We start from the raw sequence: 25,057 nt of genomic DNA on the forward strand, positions 1-25,057 counted from the left end.
GCCACAGCAGATGCTGCAACCTGCCTCACCCCCTCCATTGTCTCCTGGATGCCAACCTAACGTGCAATTTACCTAGCTGCCTGTAGAGGGGTTCAAAAACTACGGGTGAAGAATCCCTTGTTCCGCATTTTGCTTTAGTTTAGGCTGAAAACCGAAAACCTAAAAGACAGCTTTGCAGAAGAACTCAGCTTGTGACCAACTTGGAAGTCTCCAGGCCGTCTCAGTTTCTTTGACGGGGCTGCCTGCTTGGCTATCCCTGAGTAAAGAAAAATAACCCAGCAGGGGCCAGACACCTCATCCTATTGCAAACCCTTCCCTCTAAATGGTTTTCCCGGGTCTTGAACTGAGGGGCGCTCAGCGCCTTGGCAGAATACCCTGGCATTTCATGCAACGAGCAATTACAATTTCATCACCGCCAGCCCCTGGCTATCTTTAGCTGTCTGTTTTGCAGAGCCATAAATGAAGGTGGCAGGAGGGCGGCAGGACTAGCTAATACATCTCCAGGGTACTGAATTACAAGCATTTGGAGATCGTGGGCAGGCTGGCAAATCCTGAAGAACGTCACCTCCAAGTAAGAGCATAACTGCGCTCAACGCATGCTGGCAGTGGTCCAGCACTTTCTGGCCAAGGCGGTGACCATTATGTGGATCTCAGGGGGATGGCTCTCTAACATGCTGCAAAGCACGTCGCCCCCTCACCCATCAATGTCTCCAAACCATCCTGGTCCCCTCTCCCCAGCCTCTGCTCCCCGCCCATGGTTGCCGGCAGGAGCAGGGAGATTATGTTGTTTTTCGCCTTCAAGGCAGCTGGTGTGCGGCAGACACATGATGCCAAAGGTCAGCTGTGCAAGAAGTGACCGAACTGTTGTGACAGCCGCCCCGGTTTCGGATGTCTTCATTTGCTCCTTTACAAAAAAGCAGTGGAGCGTCCCAGCCGCGTCCGAAACTGAGCGCACTCAAGACGTGTTGTTTTCTTCAAAACATACCATGTGATCCTCGCCGCGTGGAGGCATAAATAAGCCCTGCCGAGTGCTGTGAGGATTACAGCCTTAGCCTCACACCATAAAGAGAGTCTTGAGGGGTCAGGTGGAAGGCTTCCCTCTTGGGGAGGAGAGGGCTGTTGACAGCTACTAACCAAGATGGCTCTGCCTCCACGGCTGGAGGCAGAAATGCTTCCGAATGCCAGTTGCTGGAAATACGCTTTTCCACTCACCACCAAGACCGTTTTCCCAGACTCCCTCCGGCCCATAATTAACTTCACTGAATCACTTTCATGTACTTCCTCCCAAAAATGATGGAAAACAGGAGTTTTTTGTGACTCAAAAGCAAAGCAAGGGGAATAGTTTTTGCTCAACTTTCCTTACAATCTTTTTTAAGTTGCAGGACAATAGGGTTTTAAATGTACAAAATTTATAAGTGCCACCTACCTGTTTTAATGATCTGCCAGAAAAAAACCATTGATCCATACGAGCTGTTGATCCGTATGTTATGTGTCCACGCAAAATCTTCAAAATGGTGCTGATTGTATTTACAAAGTGACATTCATAAACTTTCCACAAAACCTGACTTACAGAGTACTGATACGATTTAAAGCCCTTGTTTCATTTTGCCAGCACAGCACATGAAAGATTCAGTCGGAGGGCAAATGCTCGTTAAACACAAGAATGGAAGATCAAGTGAATTTCTGAGGACCTTGTTAACAAGAGCAGGTGGAAGGACACTGTACATCATCTCAGATAGTAGTGGACAGCCTAACTTTACAATCTGTTAGCTCTAAATTTCACATAAAATTGTTGCAGTGGGAGTTTGAATACAGTTTGAAAGTATAAAGAAATCAGCACAGTCTAATGGAAGAATGGTCTAATGAGCTGAAGTCCAGCGAAAGGTATATTAGTTTGCCATTACCCAGAAATAAGTGCTGTCCAACTCGGGGGTCTAACTGAAGCACAATGTAATAAAAGGAAGTTAAGGGAAAGTTGTAATTATTTCACCAGGTTCTTAACATACTGCAAATAAAGTATTTGAAAATCTTGAGTGCACTGGACATGGAATCATTTGCATATGGAGCCAAAGTGTGGAGCTTGAAATATAACTGAATTTGCTACACTTTTAGGTCCCATTACACAACCCCTTCTAAGAATAGTAGCTACTACTTGCTCAAGAGGCAAGCTGTAGCTATAATCAAAAGAGCAAGTCAAGTGAAGGCTGATGGTTTTTGCATAGGAGGCTCATGCTAAATATCAGTTAGCAGAATTCTCCAAATGTTTTACCCTCTCATACGTCTGACTTTGCTCTAGGTAATAGTAGCAGCTAGGGATGGTGTTTTCCCATCTCACTCTTTAGTGCTAAATTGGAACAAACAGCAATCCACCAAAAACCCAATTGCTATTTGTTCCAATTCATCACTAAAGAATGGGCTTCCCTGTAGGGAAGAAACAGAGCAAATAGAAGTGTGAATAAACCCTGAGTGGAAATGTAGCACCATTTGCTGCAAATAGTACCACTGGAGCTAAATAGAAGCTTCAGAGGCAAATTTTCAGTAGAAAAACAATGCAAGGTTAATGCCACTCTACTGCCCTTGGTATCATTCCAGACTGGGGGCACCTGGCTACTTTTTATTAAGGAGGAATAAATAGTCCATCATGAGGGGAACAGAAGCAGTGATCTGTGGGCCTGACAAGATGTCTCGGGAGGTGTGCTGTCTCCCCGGGGCTAAGATCCAAGATGTAACAGAACGACTGCAAGGAATCATAAAATCCACTGACAAATACCCCTTTCTCTTGGTTCATGTGGGAACCAATGACACTGCAAGCAATAGCCTCCAGAAGATCAAAAGAGACTACGAGGCTCTGGGCAAGAAATTGAAGCAATTAAATGCACAAATTGTCATCTCATCTGTCCTCCCAGTTGAACGATGTGGCCCAGGGAGAGAGGGAAAAATAGTGGAAGTGAACAGCTGGCTTCGCAAATGGTGTAAACAGGAACGGTTTGGATTCTTAGATCACAGACTGCAGTTTCTTGAAGATGGACTTCTGGCAAGCGATGGGCTGCACCTCACAACGGTTGGGAGGAATGTTTTTGCCAAAAATCTCAGAAACCTCATCAGGAGGGCTTTAAACTGACTAACATGGGGGAGGGAGACAGTGCTCCTGAAGGTAGGAGTCTATCAATTGATGAAGATGATCATCCAAATGTCATAGACCAAATGGAGCAAACAGCATGCAGACCTAGTGGTGGGAGGAAAAAATCCTTAAATAAGAGACACGGGGAAATGATTAATGGACTTCAATGTCTGTACACTAATGCGCAAAGCATGGGAAATAAACAAGATGAGCTTGAGCTCTTGGTACAGCAAACTAAATATGACATAATAGGCATCACTGAAACCTGGTGGGATAAGTCCCACAATTGGAATGTAATAATGGAGGGATACAATCTATTTCAGAGAAACAGACCAGACAAGAAAGGAGGAGGAGTGGCGTTATATGTCAGGGATGTGTATACCTGTGAAGAGATCCAATATTTAGAACCTCAAAGCCAAAGTGAGAGCATTTGGGTCAAAATTAAGGGAGAGAAGAATAACAGAGACCTCATTGTGGGAGTTTACTATAGATCCCCAAGCCAAACGGAGGACATAGATGATGCCTTCCTGGAACAGATGGCCAAGCATGCAAAAGGAAGGGAGATAGTAGTAATGGGGGACTTCAATTACCCGGATATTTGTTGGATGTCAAACTCAGCCAAGAGCATAAGGTCAAACAGATTCCTCACTGGCCTTGCAGACAACTTCATTGTCCAGAAAGTGGGAGAAGCAACAAGAGGAACAGCCATTTTAGATCTGGTCCTAACCAATGTTGAGGACCTGGTTAGTGGGGTAGAAGTGGAAGGATCATTAGGCGTGAGTGATCATGCTCTTCTGAAGTTTACTATACAGCGGAAAGGTGCAGCCAAGCATACTAGGACTCAATTTCTTGACTTTAAGAAAGCCGACTTCATAAAACTTAGGGAAGTGCTGGGTGAGATCCCATGGACAGTAATACTAAAAGGAAAGGGAGTTCATGATGGCTGGGAGTTTGTTAAGAAGGAGATAGTAAAAGCACAACTTCAGGCAATACCAATGAGATGGAAACATGGAAGGTGCCTAAAGAAGCCAGGGTGGCTATCTAAAGAACTTTTAACTGAGTTAAGATAGCCATGTTCAAATATAGAAAAGGATGTCATATAGAGGAGGGAGAAAGGTTGTTTTCTGCTGCTCCAGAGAAGCGGACACGGAGCAATGGATCCAAACTACAAGAAAGATGATTCCACCTAAACATTAGGAAGAACTTCCTGACAGTAAGAGCTGTTCGACAGTGGAATTTGCTGCCAAGGAGTGTGGTGGAGTCTCCTTCTTTGGAGGTCTTTAAGCAGAGGCTTGACAACCATATGTCAGGAGTGCTCTGATGGTGTTTCCTGCTTGGCAGGGGGTTGGACTCGATGGACTCTATTCCAACTGTATGATTCTATGATTCTAAGTACATTGTTAAACTTGTAGTTTGGCTTTCACATAGCATCTGCCAATAACTCATCTCCCCAGTCTATTTAATGCCTATTTAGGAAACATCCACAGGTACTAATAAAGAAGCACTAACATTCTTTTGTCAAATCCTGGATTCTCATATCAAGGTCACATTATATAAAACTTTAAACCCTTTTCAGATAAACATTCCAGCAACGTTGAATGCCTGAGTGGATGAAGCCATACTCTGTTATCGAATTAGCTCACTTGAGAATAGCAATATTCTTGTTCCTGGGGAAATAAAAGGCTAGCTCCCTTGACACACAGATTTGTATGAGTGTACACTCTGTTCTCCCACTTAAATGAATGTGTGCAGATTTGACATGGATAATGCATGTGATCTCTCTTCTCATTGTCAACGTACATTCAATATCCATTGACTGACTGTGAATGGGGTTATAAGCAGTTCCTGTTTTTATCTGTACACCGTCTTGGGTTCCATCAAGGAAGAAGGTGCAATAGAGAGAGAGAGAGAGAGAGAGAGAGAGAGAGAGAGAGAGAGAAAGAAAGACCCATTCATCAGCAAACTTGAAATACCATGTTGTTTGAAGCTGATAAAATGACATTTTTAACATAATGTTTAACTACAATAATCAACCAAAGAACCAATCAATCAATGACTATGAATGTCCTGGCCAATAGTTACCTTGTTGCCAATGGGTATCTCAGTGCTGAAGAGGCACTCACCATTATCTGATGGCTTGGTAGGCATCTGAATGTATTTGTTTAAAGCAGCAGAAAAACTAGAAATAGAAGACCAAATTTCTGTGCTAAAATGGGTATATCCGCCAAACCACTCACACCTGCAACCAACCCATCAACCCCACTGACACATTGCTCAGCCAAACATCATTTCCAGCATTGGAAAGATTTACACCATCTGGCCTGTACAAGGCAGCATCCTTGAAGTTAATGCCCGCATGGCGGATAACAGTGCCTCCCAGAGAAACAACCTTCTTGGACACGGCACTATCTGTGCGCTTCCTAGTCCTTTCGGTGGCAGTTGGGCTGTTGCTACCAAGCCACGCACGTCGCTGTAGCAATTGTGACCAAAATATTTTGAGTCCAGGGAGAGCGGCCACCAGCTCTTCCAAGTCCTCTTGCATGCGGGAACGCAAGCTTAAGCTATGTACCAACACCAAATCATTCTCGCCCAGCTGCACCACCATCGCTGCGGGAGGTCCTTCACAGGACACCTTCGCCCGCACCATTGGGAGAAATTCATCCCATCGCATTCCACATCTGGACATCCAGGATACGCTCACGTGGTTGGGAAGGCCAAGACAGTGCCCCAGTTCAGACTCTGCAGCCCGCAGACTGGCCCAGTGCACAATGCTGTGGCCGACAATCCAAATACGCACGGGTGCTAGACCTGAGAAGAAGGGAATAACAAGCAGGCATCAGAACACACACTGCTGGTGACGCTTCCTAACATAACCCTTGTAAGCGTCATCCAGCATCCCATATTTTTTATCCTGTTAACCGACAGGCCCCAAGGTGCTGCTGTTGTGGCAGCGCCTGTGCGAAAAGAATGAGGCGCATATTCAGTGGCTGACAAGCCACAGGCTGAAATAGCTTTACCCATCACCCACGTAAACTGATGCCTAGCTAACGGGGCTAGCCCCGGGGAGACAAAGAGACATATATTTCCTGGTATCCTTAACTGGGCAAGGGCCTTCCCTACCAGTGGCAGGCAGCCTAACCGTGGCGCCTCTGCCCAATTGGTCAGTCTTGGGGTTCCTGACAGTAATGACGAGTTCCGCTGCTGATAATGATACATCCTGCAGCAATAGACCTCTGGAAACTCGACCCTGGGCAGATTCCAGCACCACTTCACCAACCCGTAGTGCTCCGAAAAATGCAATGGAATATGCAGCTGAAAAAACTCTAGCCTCGTATTTTGTCCTGCAGATAAGTCTTAACTTACTACGAATGCGGCACAGAAGGTCAAATGTGACAGGCTTCCTCCCTAATGCTCTGGGAGGTTGAAGCTTACTCCAGCCCTCCAAGGCTTTGCACATGATAAACTTAGTGCAAGGGTCTTTAGAAAATAGTGATTTGCTAAAAAACGAAATTGCAGCGGACTGAATCCTGATAGTCTTAGTGGCACAACCAAGCTGCAAAAGGTGCGCCAAATACTGCAGCACTTGCTCAGTAGATGGAGACAAACTCCTATCGACAGCCAAGAACTGCGAGCGAAAGGCTAAGAAGTCAGTCCAGGCCTTCTTATAAGACCTAAGCGTAGAAGGGGAAGCGGAAGCCACTACTCCCTGTAAAACTAAATGCTGCCAAGGTTCCATAGATGATCCAGGAAAAAACTCAGGCAGCTGCTGTGCATCTGGAGCCAGGGACCTGAAGCACTCCAGATGAAAACGAGACAGAGCACCAGCAATGTCGTCAGAAGCTCCAGGAATTAACCAGGCAGAAAACACAATATTGAACCTTAAGCAGTGCAGAACGAAAGGGAGGGCCGAGACTCTGCTGGAGCGTGAAGACTGCTTTGCCAAAACGCTCACCACTGCCTGGTTATCGGACCAGAAGCAGACCCGATGGTCTCTGAACACCTTGGTCCAAATGTGCAGTGCTACTACAATAGGAACACAACAGAAGAGTCACACTGGGCTACAGTTCAGGGTTGTCATTCACAACTCTGACTCCGTCCCCCTCAGCTCAGCAACACATCTGCCCACGGCAATTTTTTGGTCTGACATAAAACCTGCTCACCAACTATCTTTGCTGCTGCTTTTTGGTCAGACGCACTACTCCCCAGTTACAGCTACCACACAATCTTTTTATTATCTGTTTGTTTCATAAAAATTACACATTGTCTGATTGTATGAACCAATAAACAAACCGGAAAGCAGTTTACGGAAAAAGGTAAAATGATAAAATGATTAGTAATAAGAATTACTAACAATTTAAGGCTTTGAGAAAGCTCAAACGGAAACGAATTAAAACTTGCACCATCTTTATGAACATCCAGGTAGGCTTGCCTATATACAAAGATGATTTTAGCAGACTGGGGGGAAAGCACAGCGAAGGCGTCTGCTTAATATCACTACTCAGGGAGTTCCAAAGTGGAGGTGCTGAGGGCTGCTTCAGCTTCTCCGTGGCAATTTTCAAGAAATACTTGGATTGTGAAAGGATCCCTCCCCTTCATCCATGAGTAGGCCATCTAAGGCCCGGGGCCTAAATCTGGCCTGCCGACGGTCCAGGAATCAGCGTGTTTTTACATGAGTAGAATGTGTGCTTTTATTTAAAATGCATCTCTGGGTTATTTGTGGGGCATAGGAATTCGTCCTGTCCCCCCCCCCAATATATACTCTGGCCCTCCCAAAGGTCTGAGGGACAGTGGACCGGCCCCCTGCTAAAAAAGTTTGCTGACCCCTGCGCTTAATCCCTACCAACCAGCTTTCTCCTGGACTTCCCTTGCCACCCTCCATCATAGCAAAATACTATGCCATGAAACCAACAGCATCTTAATCCATTAGAAAAAGATTGCCTTAAGGACCTGCCATGAAATTTAGAGTACAGTCACCATTTCAGTTAACAAATCCCTTAATACTTATCCTCTGCCATATCTCACCTTGGGTCTTTTCAAATAAATTCCTTCACTTGTTTTACAATTGATACATTTTGGTTTCTTTTTCTAATGCATGTTATTGCTGAGTGATTGGTAAAATGTCAGGCCATGGGGAACTAGCCCCGGGCTAAGGCATTTATTTATCAAAAGTACCTTAATTCATAAGGCATGGTATTCAGAGTGCATCTGACAGTGGAGCAGCTCCATGGTGGCCAGTAGCTGAAAATAGGGTTGCCATACGTCCAGAATTTCCTAGACATGGATGGTATACGGCAGTCGAGAGCAGTATTTGGGCAGAAATCATGGAAATGTCAGGGAAAATCCGGACGCATGGCAACCCATGTCGGAAGTCTAGATTTCGCCAAATTTACTTAAAATCTCATTTTGAGATTTTTGCAAGAAAAGCTCAGCAACCTTGGGCAAAACTAAAAAAAGTTCAATAACTTTGCCCAAAAAAGTTGTCCATATTTTCACCTTTTAAAATATGGCAACCCTACTGAAAACAGCCCTTTCTCCTCCTGCCTGGTCCTCTTTGAAAGCTGTTCAAAGATTGGAGAATGCACTGAGCTTTGAGAAGGGAGGGCAACAAAACCCTGCACATGACCTCCAGGGAGGATCTCATATCAGGGTCTTCTCAATCTCACAGCAGAATCCAGCAGAGTCATCTCCCTCCTATGGTATCACAGAGGGAACAGCTGCCCTCCTAAACCTGCTCTTTCTTGTTCCTTTCCTTTCTAGTGCCCAAGAAACAGGGTCCAATGCATGTCCTGGTGAAATACCCAAGGCCATTTCAGTGGGGCTTGTGCAGGAGCAGCTCCTTGTGTTTTATGCTCAGTGGGCTTTGATTGTAGGAACCCAGGCTTAGGCCACAGGACCCCAATGAAATGCCCGCATCTGTAGTTGCCTGAGCCATAGCTCGCCATGTAACCACTGGCCTAGACATCACAGTCAAGACGGCTGAGAGGACACAATCAACACAAGGTTTTTTGCAGTGTCTTATCTGGCCAGCAACTGGCCTTTTCACTGCAGCCCAAGCAGGACAAAACAGTTCATCCATCCATACCCCCCCATCTACCCCCATCAGCCGCTGAGCAGTCTCAGCAATGCACCTGGAGTCATTGAGACCAAAGATGCATCCTCTTCAGCGCTATGACCAACTTCAGCTCACTGTTTTAAAGGGGGGGAAATATTAAATTTATATACCACCCTTCATTCGAGGATTACAGGGCCGTTTATAGTATCGAAACACATTTCTGCTGTGCATTTTGCCAGAAAGGTCCGCAACAACTACAATAAAATCAGAAGTGTAGAGTTGGAAGGAACCACCATGGACCACCTAGTCCAACCCCCTGCAATGCAGGAATCACAGCTCAAGAATTGCTGAGAGGCGGCCATAAGAGCTGGCACAGAATTATACAGCAGCACATGCCTCAATCCGCTCTCTTAATTGACTGCCATTAAGGAACGTACATCAATGCCGTGCCGAGTCTGTCCGCTGATCAGCCTGCCCAGTGCTACCTACTCAGAGCGGCAGAAGTTCTCTAGGGACTTTAGAAGAGGGAGAAGCCCTTCCCAGCAGGGCTTTTCATCTTTAAGGGAAATGGCAGTGATGAGAACTGGGACCTTCCATGCGCAAAGCTTGCCTTCTGCCCCTGAGCAACGACAGAAAGAGGACCCCTGTGTGCAAGGAGAGGCACAAGCAGAACTGGGGGAAGGCAGCTCTTTTGGAAGGATAAGTTTGAGATGGGCTCCACTTCACAATCCTTGCTCAACCCTTCGGAAAGCTTCAGAGGATACTTCACACACTTGCTACGTTAGCAATCTGTTCTATTAAAAAACTGATAAAACAACAAGAGTTTGGATTTGATATCCCGCTTTATCACTACCCTAAGGAGTCTCAAAGCGGCTAACAATCTCTTTTCCCTTCCTCCCCCACAACAAACACTCTGTGAAGTGAGTGAGGATGAGAGACTTCAGAGAAGTGTGAGTAGCCCAAGGTCACCAGAGGAGCGGAGAATCGAACCCAGTTCACCAGATTACGAGTCCACTGCTCTTAACCACTACACCACACTGGCTCTCAACACAAACATCCTTTCCATTATGCAGCCATTACTCAATTTTTATTTGGGTATTATAGATAACTTATTCACGGTCCTGCTTCAATTCTCCCAAAGTGGAGTGTGTATACTCTCTCTCTCTGGCTCATGTATATGTATGTGTGTATTTAATCTAGAAAGACTTCACTTCACCTCTTCCTTCATATTTAAATCTACCTCTGGTGGTTTAAAATCATTGCTTCATTCCAACTTTCTTTCTTTTCTTGCACAGCCGAAAGCCGTTGCTCTTTGTGCTTTACTATGCCTAGATCCTTCCATTCTTCTTTACAGAGCACATCTGCTGGAGGCCTGTCAACCTGAAAGCCCTTGCATACCCAGGTGAGAGAACCAACCAGTCCTTTCACAAAAGCATGAATTAACAAGGGATCAAAGCGTCCCAGAAACAGGGAGGGTCTCTGTCCCTGAAACCAAGAAATGTTGGACCAGCATACAGGCATTACAGTCATGGTATTATGAGCTTGAACGAGATGACCCTCGAAATCCTTTAAGAATCCTGACAATGGATGGGCAGAAAGCTTATCTCTGGGCTACTAACAGTGACTCCAGACTAGACCGCCTTGGTCCAGCATGGACTTACCGTCTCAGTGGATCTAGAGGGTGCTGAGCAGCCGCTTCACCGGACAGAGCCCTGCTCCCTTTGGTGCTTGCTGCTTTCTTCCCGTCTTGCATCTTCCCATCAGCGAGATCGGCAGGAACCCAGGCAAAAACTTCCTCCCCCCAGGGCTTCTTGGGAGAAGTGCAAAAGGGTGAAGGCTAAGCATGAGATATTTGGCTCAAGGGTATCCAATCCAAGCCGATTCTTCGGTCAACATTGGCCTCTGCTCCTCTATCAACGGAGGAGAGAAACTCCTTGGCCAAAGGGTAGCTTATGCTGAAAACAGGTCCTCCTTCTAAGATGCTGGAAGACGGGAGAGGACACAGGAGACTCTCCTTTCACAAGGGTGCAGGGAACGCCAGGTCCTTCTCCCCCCACAACTCCTTAGAGGTCCGGGTCGCCCTTGGACCTTGCCTGCCACTTGCTGTCTCCCATCCTTCTCCTCTTTATGCCGCTGGCGGGGACCATCCACCGGAGAAAAGTGTCCCACGTTCTCCGCATGGCAGGAAGGGAAAACGACAGCTCAGCCACCTCTGGGCAAGGGACACGCTGTACTCAGCCATCTGCCTGTGCCAAGAGGGTCTCATTAGCTGGCCCTGGAATGCGCTATCCAAAGGCAGAGCTGCCTGTCACTCAAGTCCAGCTGGCTGGACATGAGGCCAAGAATCTTGGGGGAGGATCGCTGGCACACACAGGGTCAGGTTCGTTTTCTTAGCGTTGGGATCAGTCACATCCAAGAGGCAAGGTCAGGACTTCAGCCTGCTTGTCTGACCTAAATGCAAACTATATGTAGGGCATGAGCAACCTTTCCTGCAGTTCCAGGCAGCAAACAATGGCAAACTGAAATAAATTCATCAACGATGCTCTTCTAGGCTGCATCAACAGAAGTCTAGTGTCCAGATCAAGGGAAGGAATAGTCCTGCTCTATTCTGCCTCAGTCAGATCACACCCAGAATACTTCAATTCCCAACAGCCCTGGCCAGCAAGGCTAAGAGGCGAGGATGATGGGAGTTGCAATTGAGCATCATCTAGGGAGACCAGATTAGCCAGCCAGCCACCCTGCCCAAATACCGTATTTATCGCTCTATAGGGCACACCGGACCATAGGGCGCACCTACGTTTTTTGGGGGGGAAATAAAGGGGGGAAATTATTTTACCCCCCCCCAGCCCCAAAGAGCAAAGAAGCCAAGAAAGCCAGCGTGATCCATCCCGCTGGCTGTCTTGGCTTCCTCTTTAGCCACACACAACCTCTCCAGCTGAACTCCCGCCAGGCTCCCAAGGCTTGTGGATAGCTTCCTGAAGCCTGGAGAGCGAGAGGGCTTGGTGCGTACCGACCCCTCTCGCTCTCCAGGCTTCAGCGAAAGCCTGCATTCGCTCCATAGGACGCACACACATTTCCCCTTCATTTTTGGAGGTGAAAAAGTGTGTCCTATAGAGCGAAAAATACGGTAACTTAGGTCACCGATAGTCAAGAAATCTGCTCCTTTCCTTTCAGAAAGAAAGTCTTGTGCTCTCAAAATCTGTGCCACCTGAATTCAAGTCCCTACAGCAGTTGCATACAGATCTCCACAGCAGCCTGCTGGATTTGCTGTGCCTTTCCCTGCTCCTTTTACGGCTGACGTAGGAAATCTCCAGCCAACAAGCTTAATTCTGTCCCAGCACAGGCCTCAGTTTGACCTGTGACACTGTTTTCCCCAAGTCTCACCCACCAACCTCACACCTGAAGTCACATGCCATGGAGTGGCAGATCACCTGCTTTGTGTGCAGAAGTTCCCAGGTTCAATCTCCAGCAGCATCTCCAGATGATAATAATATAAATAAATAAATAGATTTATATACTGCCTTTTAACAAGTGATCTCAGAATGGATAAAAGGACAAATAAGTAATTAAAACAAAAACAACGAAACAACAACTATTTATTTATTCTACCCTGCCCATCTGACTGGGTTGCCCCAGCCACTCAGTGCAGCTTTAACAAAAATACAGTGTCAAACATTAAAAGCTTCCCGATACAGGGCTGCCTTCAGAATTCCTCTCTCTTTGACAAGCGACAGAAAGGTGTTCCACAGGGCAGGCACCACTACTGGGAAGTCCCTCTCCCTGTTTCCCTGTAACTTCACTTCCAGCAATGAGTGGACTGCCAGAAGGCCCTCGGAGCTGGACCTCAGTGTCCAGGCCGAGCAACAGGGGTGAAGCCACTCCTTCAGGTATACAGGGCTGAGGCCATAGGGCTGACGGCATTCCATGCCTGAAACCCTGGAGAGCTTCTGCCAGTCAATGAGGCAATATTACGCTAAATGGATCAGTGGTCTGACTCAGGATGATGCAGCTTCCAGCACCAAAAGGTCCCGGGTTCAGTTCCCAGCATCTCCAAAAAGGGCTGGAAGAGACTCCCTGCCTGAAGCCACCAGTCCGTGCAGACCATTTTTTCTCAAACTTGAATTCCCAGCTGCTGTTGGACTACTGAAGGAATGGGTTTCCCAAACCCAAAACTGACTGTGAAGGCAGTTTGAAAACTGCACCAAAATCCCTATTTTTCCTTAGCTAAAATCCATTAACTTGAGCTCTGAGTCAATGTATAAACAAAAACCCAGCTGTGCTCGAAGCTCTCTCCCTTATCAGTCCGTGGCGGCAATGAGTGACCTTGCCAAGTTCCAGTACAGCAGGGATGATGTGTATGTGCTTTATCTTATGTGCTGACCACAAAGACGCACAGACCCAATCTGGGAACAGCGCCATAGCGTGTTCCCGCAGATGATGACCTATTCTCCCAGGTAAGAGTAGGAAGAGGAAGATCCTTTTATGGTCAGAAGTGCAGGAAGGAAGATCCTTTTATGGTTGAGAGTACCAGTGCAGGAACATATGTGATGTCAACCTGTGTACGTAGGCCGACGTGGTTGGGCTCCTAGGGGAGGAGTGAGAGGGTGCCTGGAGGATATATAAACTGCATGAAACCTGTCATTTCTTTGGACTTGCTATGGACTTCTGCTATCCGGAGAGCAGAATAAACTCTTTCTTGGAATCAACCTCGGTGTCATTTGACTTCCTTCCTCCTGTCCCGGAGCAAAGCAGACCCAATCGGTGAACTCCAATAAGGCTACACTACAACCCCCACCATCCATGATCACTGGTCCTGCTAGCTATGGATGATGGGAGTTATAGTCCAACAACAGCTGAGAATTCAAGTTTGAGGAACACGGGTATAGAAAATACTCTCCAAGGAGAAAGTACTCTCCAAGGAGACAGCATGTTCTCCTGCACTTTGCCATCCTGTGAGTTTTCTGTTCTGATGGCTTCAGTTTTTGCAACCGTTCACACCAACTTCAGGAATCCACGCACACAGCTGAGTTGGAACAGGCCATGTTTTCCCCGTTGGCAGCTTCCTAGACATAGTTGGCAGGGGCAGCCCAAATATTAGGTCCATTTGTATTCCCACAAGATCAGACTTCAGAGATTCAGAATTCTCTGTGATGCCCTCACTGCGGCTGTTCACTTTCCCAACGCATGGAAGTGCAGCAGGGCAGTAAGAGGATGCAACGGAGAAAGGGATGCTGGCAACAAATCCCAGCTCTTCCTCACGTGATGACAATTAGATGAGGGAACAGAAAGTCCAGAGGCGGCTGCTGGCAAGAGACAAAAATGACTGATGGATAACCTGGGCAGTAGCTCAAAGCAGCAGACAATGTGGACTGTTCGATGTGCCTGCAGCCACCAAGCTAAGGCTCCAGTGCTGACCAGCTGAGGACTCAAAGTGCCATGGCTCCTTAAGGAAACATCCCTCTCCCTTAGCATCTTTAGGTACCCTATGCACAATACCCAGCAGCAGCACTATAGTTCTTGCCAATGTCCAAGCTGGACTGACGCCTCACCGATGGAAAATACACCAGCTCCAAAAGACCAGAACAGATGTTCTTCAGCCATTTGTCAATGCCCTTGTCTGAGAGATTTATAGCCATCTTCCGTGTAGTTCTGAGCGATCGAAATAAATGCCTGGCTGCTGAATGACACCCCAGCCACGGGACTTCACAAAGAACGTGATCGCCCTGCTGATTTCCCCCCGTGCGCAATTAATCTTTGCAGGCGCACTGATGTCTTTCCAACAAAGCCTCTGCAACAGATCAGACCAGATGATCTCGGCTGCTGGGAACTGCTCAGTGCACCAGACAAAGTTCCTCTGCATGTTCCAGTTGAGCTCTATGCCTTTCTGTGTGCCCAAGTTATTCTCGCCCAGCTGCTGGATAACATCTGGAGGCACCAGCTGCTCCCAAATCATGCATGTCCTCCTAACCCAGCCACACGACATGCAGCCTGTGACCCAGCCCAAGGTGAGATTCTCTCCTGAACACCAGCATGCGCTTCCTTGCACACAACTGTGTCCAGAAAACCTTATGGGCAGGGGCTGGAACTAAACAGAAACAAAGTCAATGTGATGGCTGACTCCCATATGACCGGACCCCAGCCGTCCCGGTAATTCAGGGCTAACATGGGGGTAATTAGCCCTGGCAGCCTCCCCAGGTTGGGGGAGGACTGTCTCGTAGACCCGCAGATTGTCCGAGATTGCCAACTTGCATCAAGGTGCAAGCGGCAGGACACTGGGTTGCAGAGCAAGGGAAGGTTGGCACTCTCTGATGTCATTCTCATAGCCGGGAATATCTGTTTGAAGAAATGACTAGATTTGGACAATAAACAGACATGGTCTGGAACGAAGAAGCTTAAGAAAAAACCTGCAGAATTGTATAGTCTCTGGTGCACAAGCTTGGACTTCAAAGAGATTCTCATCATGGTGTGTGGATTGTGAAGGTGTTTGGTATGTTCTTTTTTCTCTCTTCTTAACATCTACAATTGGCTTTCCATGCCAAGCCTCATTAAGAACTTAATTTAAGGAGAGAGAAAAAAAAGAGAGTACAAATGGACTTCTATTTAAAATTGGGGATTCAACTGCACAGCTTTACTTAAGACTTGAAATGCTTCCTAAAGATGGGGGGGGGGGGGGAAAGATGGCGCCTGTCAGTACTATGCAGCACGGGAAAATGTGAAATCCTCCCTTCTTTGAGAGAAACAGGAACTATTTACTGGCTGATTACAATGATTTGAGACAATATTTTGGATAACATACAGTGCAGCTGTTTGCAGAAGGTTTTTTCACTATGAGCAAGAGCGAAGGCTAGATGGATACCTAGCAGCCCGCCTCTAGGGCCCGGAGGGGGACTGTGTCTCCAGGAAGGCTGATCAATCGCCAGATGGCTGATATTTGTGGAATACAGTTTATTTATCTTACAATATTGCAAACAGTCTGCTCAACAATTATTAAGAATAACTCAATAATGTGGAAGGTACCGCGTTATTAAATCTCAAAAGGAAGGTTTGGACAACAGCCCGGACTGGAAGGATTAACAATTTGGGAGTTGCTGCGTCATTAAATTTCAGAAACTTCAGATAACAGATTTGGAAAACAGCTTAGATTGGAATGGAATCTGGAATCAGAGAAAGCTGCGTGGGCAAAAAGACAGTTGAAAAAAGATATATATACAAATAAAGCTGTATTCGATGGATGCAAGGATATATGATGCCTGACATGACTGAGAATCACAGAGCCAGAAAAGGAGAACTTTAAAGCGTTAAAATCGAGATGTGGAAAATATTGAAACAACGAGGAGAGGCAGGACTGAGATTTGGACATGCTTCAAGGTCCAGACTATGGGAAGCCCCGAAAAATTAATAACAATAATTTGGATGGTAATTTGGTCTTTTTATATTTTAGTTTTTAATTTAAATTGGATTATGATTTGATATGTTAATTGGATGTTTTTTATTGGGAAATTAATAAAAATGATTTAAACCCCCCCCCCAAAAAAAGTGATACCGCCACTAATGCCTCCAAGTATACCCCATTGAGTGCAGCCTTTGTAGCTCAGGTGGTAGACCATGAGGCTTTGGATCACAGGGACATGGGTTCAAGTCCCACGTTAGGCATAAGATTCCTGCATTGCAGCAGGTTAGACTAGATGACTCTTGTGGTCTTTTCCAACTCTACAATTCTATGATTCTATAATTGTAGGGAAATGACTAGCAGCTCCCTGGCACTGTGCTACTGGCTTTTGTGAGCCCCACCCCAGGCAGCTGATGAGGCAACCCCATGAGACCTATAAAGCATCCATGCAAGTCCTGCATTGCAGGGGGTTGTACTAGACGACACTTTGGGTCCCTTCCAACTCCACAATTCAAAGGTTCTGTGATTCTGTTAAATAACGTTCACCCCACCCTAAATGACTGAATAAAGAGAATACAATCCTCTTCAATCACCCAGACTGGTGACCTGCAAGCAAATCTCTGACTCCCCTCTTGTCCATGGCAGTGTTGGCCTATGTCAAGAATAGAGGATCCTGGTGCCATCCAGGTGCTGTTAATGGAATCACAGAATTGTAGAGTTGGAGAAGTCCCCAAGAGTCCTGTAGTCCAACCCCTGCAATGCAGGACTCCCAGCTCCCATCAACCCTGACCCTTAGCAAAATATCTAGATTTGATACTATCCACAAACTATGTGCTAAAGAGAACTGGAGGATTAATAAATTCTCGCAAGCCTTTCATACTCAGTTAACATACTTGAATATCTGTAGCTTGCTGTTCGGCAAAACCTCAAACCACAATATAAGCAACATGTGCTCTGACACAACCCTGATCTGACTTCATTACTTCCGTTTCCTTGAGAATCGCTTGCTTCTCCATCAAGCTGTATTTGAAGCACAAGAGATCCATTGACAGCAATGAGAACACCTAAACAGCAATGCGCCAGCTCTCCTGGCACAGCTCTTGAAGCCTCAACTAGCATTTTTCCTCACTGGCCCAAGAGCCAGCGTAGTGAAGTGGTGAGAGTGCTGGACTAGGGCCAGGGAGACCCGAGTTCAAATCCCCACTCAGCTTTAAACTCAGTGGGTGATGTTGAAGAAGAGATTGGACTTGATATCCTGCTTATCACTCCCCTTCAGGAGTCTCAAAGCAGCTAACATTCTCCTATCCCTTCCTCCCCCACAATAAACACTCTGTGAGGTGAGTGGGGCTGAGAGACTTCAGAGAAGTGTGACTGGCCCAAGGTCACCCAGCAGCTGCATGTGGAGGAGCAGGGAATCAAACCCGGTTCACCAGATTACGAGTCCACTGCTCTTAACCACACCACACTGGCTCTCAGGGTTGTTGTGGGGTGAAATGAGGAGGGGGAGAACCATGTATGCCACGTTCTCTCATCGGAGGATAGAAATGTAGCTATAAAGCAGTAAAATCACATACCATTGTGTATTCGGTATGCCACAAAAGGAACCAGTCGCCCGGACCAACGGATTGTGGAAAAGATCCCTGCACCCTAGAAGCAACAGCACAGGTGTGTTCACCACTACCAGAGAAGCCGGCTGGATCTCAGGGCAGTCCTGAACCTGAGCAGGGACTGTGCATTATATCACCAATGCAAGTCTTGACGGATATCTCCAACACAGAACAACCTCCCTCTACAGCCAGACCCACCCTCAGCCCCCTTCCCGACAACTCCTCACCTGAGCAAGGAGGAACGACTCCTGGCACCACTTCCTGACTGCTCTCCTGCTTCTTTTCTTCGCTTCCTGCAGGAATACTTAACTGGGGGCTTGGGCCAGCCACACTTGGGCTTTCCTGCACACTTAAGGCAGCTTGCAACACCTGTGTTGCAACAAGCTGCATCATGGAGACAAGGGATAGGGATGCTGCCTCGATCTGCAAAGCAGGAAGTGGGGGCAAGCTTGTTCCTTGGGTGAGTCCAGCACCCACTGTGCCTCCAGGCTGCAGCAGCGACAGGGCCTGCATGACACTTTGTTCTACAAATGGTGTCAATGAAAAGCGCATATGATCTTCACGTTGGCGGTCTCCTTGTCCCTGCATTGCTGCCTCCATGTTGGGCAGCTCCTGATGGTCGGGATTTGTCTGCAGTGGATGCTCCGACTTCTTGGGTGGTTGTTCTGCCACATCAGATTTGGCTGGAGGTTGCCGGTCTGCTTGTTCCTCCGTTGCTGCTTCCTTCTTGGGCAGCTCCTGATGGCCGGGATTTGTCAGTAGTGGATGCTCTGGCTTGTTGGGTGGTTGTTTTGCCACATCAGATTTGGATGGAAGTTGCTGGTCTCCTTGTTCCCGCATTGCGGCCTCCTTCTTGGACGGCTCCTGGTGGCCAGGTTTTGTCTGCAGTGGATGCTCCGACTTCTTGGGTGGTTGTTCTGCCACATCAGATTTGGCTGGAGGTTTCCTGGAGCTTCCTGCTTCTGCAGACGATGCTAAAGAGGGGGAGAAAAAGCAAGTGGCTCGTTATTATTATTATTAGTAGTAGTAATATTTATTAAATTGGTATACAGTGCTACCTCTGGATGCAAACAGGATCTGTTCCTGAGCCCTGTTTGCATCCTGAAGTGAATGCAACCCGTGTCCGCACGTGTGCGGGTCGCGATTTGGCGCTTCCGCGCATGAGCGACATCATTTTGAGCATCTGTGCATGCGGCGAAACCTTACAATGTTTAACCTTAAAATGTTTAACATGAGGTACGACTGCACCGGCCTCCATCCATCCATCTCAGGGCGGTTCACGACATAAAAATACAAAATTAAAAAACCCAAAAGATACAAAATGGAACCAATACCCGCCACCCCGCAGTTCATCAACACTCTATTGCAACAACTTCAGGTCTACCTTTGGCAACAATACTGCAGGGAAGCAGCAGAATATCTCCCCTGATCCTTGGTCACTGCTGAATTTGCAACAAGGTTCTACCCTGCATAGCGTAAGTGCAAGAAGGTCATTGTACTAAGCAACTGTAAAAAAAACCAAGTGGGTGGGGGAAAACTCCAGAGGAGTGAAATGGCTGAGATCAACCAACATCCCCTTTTGAAATGGGTTGTAGAGTCACTCACACAATCCAATATAGGAACAGGCTTGGTCTCCTTGGCAGGCATTATATTGACACAATGACAAAGCCAGGAAAAAAACCCCAAACCAGAACTGCAACACGCCTGCCATTATCACACACATAAGCCTGCTTAGAAAAAACCAAAGGCCAGTTACTGAAGCATCTGTAACATCCACCTTACCTGGAGATCTAGTTGATTTTCTCAGTTCTCTCTTCTGGCTAGACGAGGTTTGAGAACTTGAGCTGGGGGAGCTTCGTCGCTCTGAAGACCTGGACCTATGTCTGCGGCTCCTAGATCGTGACCGTTTTCTGCTGTGGGGCCCAGGGCTCCTAGATCGTGACCGTTTTCTGCTGTGGGGCCCAGGGCTCCTAGATCGTGACCGTTTTCTGCTGTGGGGCCCAGGGCTCCTAGATCGTGACCGAGTCTGACTCGAGGCATGGCCAGGGATTGAGTGTTGTGAAGTGTTCGGGTTAGAACTGGTAGAGCATGGCATTGGAATATGTTTTTCCTTCTTCTCACCTTCATGTCTGCAAAAGGCAGAAAAAACAGGATTTGAATGACTTCTCTTTTTCAAATGTAAAAGGAGAAATCAGATCTGCCAAGATGTTATTTTTGCAAATGGAAATCAACTAGAAGTAGGAACTCTCAGGGTTAAAGGTAAAAACATCAAAAGCCTACAGAATACGGCTGATGGGCCTGCAGCATCCAATGACTAAAGGAACTCAGATGCTGGGAACTGAATGCCCAGCTTCATACCAGAAAATTATGGCTGCCACCTGCACTGGCAATGGCTACCTGCCTGCTAGTGGCTGAGCTGCAGTGCAACCCACAGCTGCTCAGCCAGCTGGCCCCTGGAGCCTTAGAACGAAGACACGAGGGCCTGCAGTCTGAGTTAAGCATCTCCTACATGTACTGCTCAGTGACAACCGGTAACCTGGGGGGGGGGGGATATTATCCCAGGGGGTTACTGTCAGGGGACTTACATTGGAACAGGGGAGGGAGGCAGGGTGGCCCGTTGGAATACAGAAAGCTTCCAAAATTCCTGAGGAGCAGTTCCTCTTCCAGCAGTGAGAAAAGCCACATCTCCAGTGGAGAAGTGAGGGAAGAGGCCAGCCAAGTGAGGAAAGGGCTCGAGGATGCTGCAGAGAGCCCCAGCGCCTCACCTTGCCGGGCTGGCCAGGAGAGACGCACGCCACTTCCATCGCCCAGCTTGTGCAGAGCGGTGAAATGCAAGGAGTGGAGGCGGAGGCTTGGGGTGTCAAAGTTCTTATGTTGGGGGAGAAACCAGAAGGGGCCACTCCTGGATTCTGTAAGTGCCTAAGATGGACGTGAACTTTGGAGATTTGCACTGTAAATAGTTTGCACAATAAAACCTGTAAAAGACAGGTTTGGAATCCTGCCTGGTTCCTCGCGAGCAACCACCAGCAGCATCTGACAGCAATCCGGGAGTCTTTGCGGTTGTTCGCGTGTAGCAGTGAAGAGCAGCATGATGAGTCAAAATAATAAAGGGAGGCCAGAGGAGCAAGGAGCTGCAGGCGGAGGTGCTGAGGAAGAGGAGGCGTGGAATATAGCGGCCCTGGTGCAGAGGAACGTGGAGCTGGAAGCATATGTCGCTGACCTCACAACAAGGCTGGAGGAGCGCAGGTTGCAGGAGCAGCACATCAAAGCAACTCCGGTGGGGAGAAAGGTACCGGGGCTGGTGAGCAAATTTAGCGGGAACTCTCAAGAGTACCTTGCCTTTAAGACTGAAATTAAATACACCCTGGACTTGCAAAAGAAGGAATTTGCCGATGCTGAGGAAAGGGTGGCATTTGTAGTTTCCCACTTAGAAAGCGCAGCCCGGGAATGGGTGAGACCCCTGATAGCGGCAGGAAACAATGCCCTCCAGGACTTGCGGAAATTTTACGAGGCAATGGTGTTTTCTCTATTAAATACAATGAAAGACCAGAATTAGATCACAGATCACTTTCCTGGGCATCAGAAAATGTCCCAGTGCAGAATGCCCTCACACAAATTTTCCACTCAAAATGTCTCTGAAAACCCATACCATTGGGGAGAACAGGGAATTGAGATTACTGCAGCCTAATTCTCATTACTGAATATTCATGTTGAGATTAAAAGGTTACCTCTGTAACAAAGAAAATTCTTCTGGATTCCAGTCAGGATACCTGTTTCAAGAAAAGCCAGCAAAACAGCTGTGTTACTCATTTGACACAGTACATGTACTCCATTCCATTATCATTCAGGCAAGTTTCTAAAACTGTCAATTATTTCTCTCTCTTTTGTCCAAATTTGATCTCTTACTACTGATCTTCTGGGGAAGTTTAAAGGTGGTTCCCTGACTCTTTGATCCAGTATTCCAAAAGGTCCCTGGCATGAGATTCAGGTCCCAGCTCCTCCAAGAACTGGTTTGTCCTGAAGCCACCCCTCGTAAAACTCTGCTCATGCTCCACAGGCATCTAAAAGCCTCTGAATGCAAGATGAGATGCCTCTGAGCTTCTGCCTTCTTCCCTGGTTCAGCTCCATAATCGGCCTACAGACCACTTATACAAATTCAGGCAAAACACAACCTAGAGCAGGCACTGTTCCTTCAAAGGTGAACTCCCACAACTTCCTTGGCTGAGGTTTGTAGCAAGGCATGTAAGCAATGGCTCTGCTGCTTTTAGCAAAGCCCCAAAGTTGCCACAAATTCTTCGTAGCGCTTTAGCAGAAATGCTCAGAGCTCCAGGTTCTTCAGTGCAGTATAATTATTGTGAGCTATATATATATAAGATGTATGGAAGTGAAAGCTGGACCATAAAAAAGGCTGATCGCCGAAGAATGGATGCTTTTGAATTCTGGTGCTGGAGGAGACTCTTGAGAGTCCCATGGACTGCAAGATCAAACCTCTCCATTCTGAAGGAAATCAGCCCTGAGTGCTCACTGGAAGGACGGATCCTGAAGCTGAGGCTCCAATACTTTGGCCAACTCATGAGAAGACTCCCTGGAAAAGACCCTGATGTTGGGAAAGATGGAGGGCGCAAGGAGAAGGGGACGACAGAGGAAGAGATGGTTGGATAGTGTTCTCGAAGCTACCAGCATGAGTTTGACCAAACTGCGGGAGGCAGTGGAAGACAGGAGTGTCTGGCGTGCTCTGATCCAGGGGGTCACGAAGAGTCGGACACGACTAAACGACTAAACAACAAGATATATATACAAATATCTACAGGCTATAATACACAAGCAGTTCATACAGTCAAACAGAGTATCTGGCTGCACCTTAAAGCAAATAGGAAGACCTCTAACTCTCTCTTTCTGACCACACTTCGCTACACCACCACCTTGCTGCTGGACAGGTTTCCCTTTTAAACCGATGACAGCCAATCAACTGACAGCACATTACTGCTGAGTCATTCTGACCCAGCACTTCCATAGAAAGTGTTGCAGGCAGATTGCATCAGCCAGTTGCATAAGCTAGGAAACTCAAGCCTGCAGACTTGCTATCTCACACAGCATTCTGTGAATCCTGACAGAGGTATCCAGGCAGTCATTTCCAAACCATTTCAAATCCTCAATCTACTCCCAATAAATTAAAATGAAAGGCCTTACTGTTGGCGTAGCTCATCACATTTCTTGAAGTGTGCAATACTGCCCACGTGCAGATTCCAGCCCTACAAGGAAGGAGGGAAGAAATCAGCATGAGAACACAAAAAAGCCTGGATGCTAGAGAACAATGCATCACCTAGTCCAGCATCCCTTCTCCTGCAACCGTCAGCCAGATGCTTCTGAGAAACCCACAGAAGGGCCCTCCTCTGCTGCTGCTGCTGCTTCTCCCAGCAGAAACTATTTTTTACACTTCCGGTCGGCGCCAGCGATCTATGGCGAATCTCCCTCCGAGCTCCGGAGGGGGCCTGCTCTGCGAGTTCGGGTCTGACCGCTACGGCGAAGCGGAGACCCCTAAAATCACAGGCGCGGAAGCCTGTGGACAAGGAGACTCGGCGGGCACCTTTTGCGCCCCCCTCTACTGCAAAGGAGCCTTTTTAAAGGCTCCGGAGTGGCAGCGGGTGTGTGCGCGGTGCTGAGAGTCGCTACCCAGCTCGTGGAGTGAAGCCGCGTCGCCAGGATCGGAGAGCGCCGATTCCTTCCTGAAAATTGGATTTGAACGGGGTACCCGTGAGTAGGATTTAAAAGCTTACTGGGACCTACAAAAAAAGAATTTCCTTTTGAAAATTTGGCCGAAAACGGGAAGGTGAAAATTAAGGAAGTCTGCCTTTCCCGGACTGCATGACAACTTAAGCAATGAAAGTATAAAGCGGTAATCTATGATAACAATTGGAAAAGTAATTTAACCCTGACGTTGGAGTGGAAATCCCTTCTGCAAGCAGGAGCAGGGGGAGAAGAAAGGTGGCTGTGGAGAACCTGCACGGCAGTGGGAAATGAAAATACTATCTGCCGCCTCAATTCCCCTGTAGCGGGCTGCCTAAGTAAGGTACCTGGACTGAGAACTGTCTTTGAGATTTGTTTAAAGCCAAGAATTTATTGAAAGTTACACATTGATAGCCCTGTTATTGACACTTAAAGAAATACATTGGAAGATTGCTGTTATGAACTTTGTTTGAGACTTTGTTTCCTTTGTTGTCTGGCTACTTTGGATTACTCCCTCTAGAGGATTGAGGGGAAACAGTTGCAAAGTGGATTATAAGTGGAACTTTCCATTTAAAAGTAGCTTCTGTGGGAACGACCTTGGCTGGGATATGAGTGGCTCAGCAGAAGAGATAACAACAAGAGCTAAGAGCAAAGCAGCACAAAAGAAAAGGGGCTCACTATCAAGCACAGTGCCAGCAGGAGCAGCTGGCCAGGAAAAAGTAACAACCACACACATGGATCCTGTGACACAAGCACTAGTTAAAATAAATGAATCTTTGGAAGCCCTGACAAAGCAGGGTGTAGAAAATTCTAAACAGTTGAAAGAACTTTCAGCAAAGCTTGACTTGAATACAAAAAGTATTGCATCTAACACAGAAGCTATAAATTGGTTGAAGAAAATGTTACAACTCGAAAGATTGCCGAAGAAGCTAAAGTTATTGCCGAAACCACTCAGGAAAATTTAATACCAGTCTGTAAAAAGTTGGATGAACATGAGTTGGCTTTGTCCATGCTTGAATTGCAAAGGAAGGAGAGAAATCTGAGACTGAGACTAGTGCCTGAAAGTGAAAAGGACAATCTGGTGGACTTTCTTACAAAAGAAATTTTGGAATTTTGGCAGCTGAACCCAGAGGAGGAAGAATTCAAGATAGTCTCAGCTT

General features: G+C 47.0%; 2 protein-coding genes and 1 long non-coding RNA gene across 7 annotated transcripts in view; all 3 read right to left on the reverse strand.

Moving 5' to 3' along the window:
• The window catches only part of ZNF638 (zinc finger protein 638), a 74,555-nt gene extending 62,597 nt beyond the window's left edge, over positions 1-11,958 (reverse strand). For 3 of the 5 annotated variants that reach the window (XM_077933701.1, XM_077933700.1, XM_077933698.1), the window contains exon 1: positions 10,835-11,957. In XM_077933701.1, coding sequence (XP_077789827.1) covers positions 10,835-10,926 — 92 coding nt within the window. In that variant the 5' untranslated portion in view covers positions 10,927-11,957. Of the gene's footprint in view, positions 1-10,834 lie in introns of all 5 variants that reach the window. The other 2 variants (XM_077933699.1, XM_028744487.2) reach the window with 2 other exon arrangements.
• Positions 1,677-25,057, reverse strand: part of LOC114604422 (uncharacterized) — a 38,734-nt gene continuing 15,353 nt past the window's right edge. Inside the window, exons 12-16 of the mRNA XM_077933705.1 lie at positions 23,361-23,422; positions 21,899-21,940; positions 19,953-20,299; positions 18,398-19,144; positions 1,677-5,929 (exon numbers count right to left, since the gene is read on the reverse strand). Coding sequence (XP_077789831.1) covers positions 5,355-5,929; positions 18,398-19,144; positions 19,953-20,299; positions 21,899-21,940; positions 23,361-23,422 — 1,773 coding nt within the window. The 3' untranslated portion in view covers positions 1,677-5,354. The remainder of the gene's footprint in view (positions 5,930-18,397; positions 19,145-19,952; positions 20,300-21,898; positions 21,941-23,360; positions 23,423-25,057) is intronic.
• Positions 12,756-18,389, reverse strand: LOC144328826 (uncharacterized). The gene is made up of 2 exons (XR_013394110.1): positions 17,511-18,389; positions 12,756-17,474 (listed from the first exon to the last, which is right to left on the reverse strand). It is a non-coding gene; the product is annotated as an uncharacterized LOC144328826 (long non-coding RNA).

This window comes from Podarcis muralis, chromosome 9 (assembly GCF_964188315.1).
Source record: "Podarcis muralis chromosome 9, rPodMur119.hap1.1, whole genome shotgun sequence".
NCBI classification, from domain to species: Eukaryota; Metazoa; Chordata; class Lepidosauria; order Squamata; family Lacertidae; genus Podarcis; species Podarcis muralis.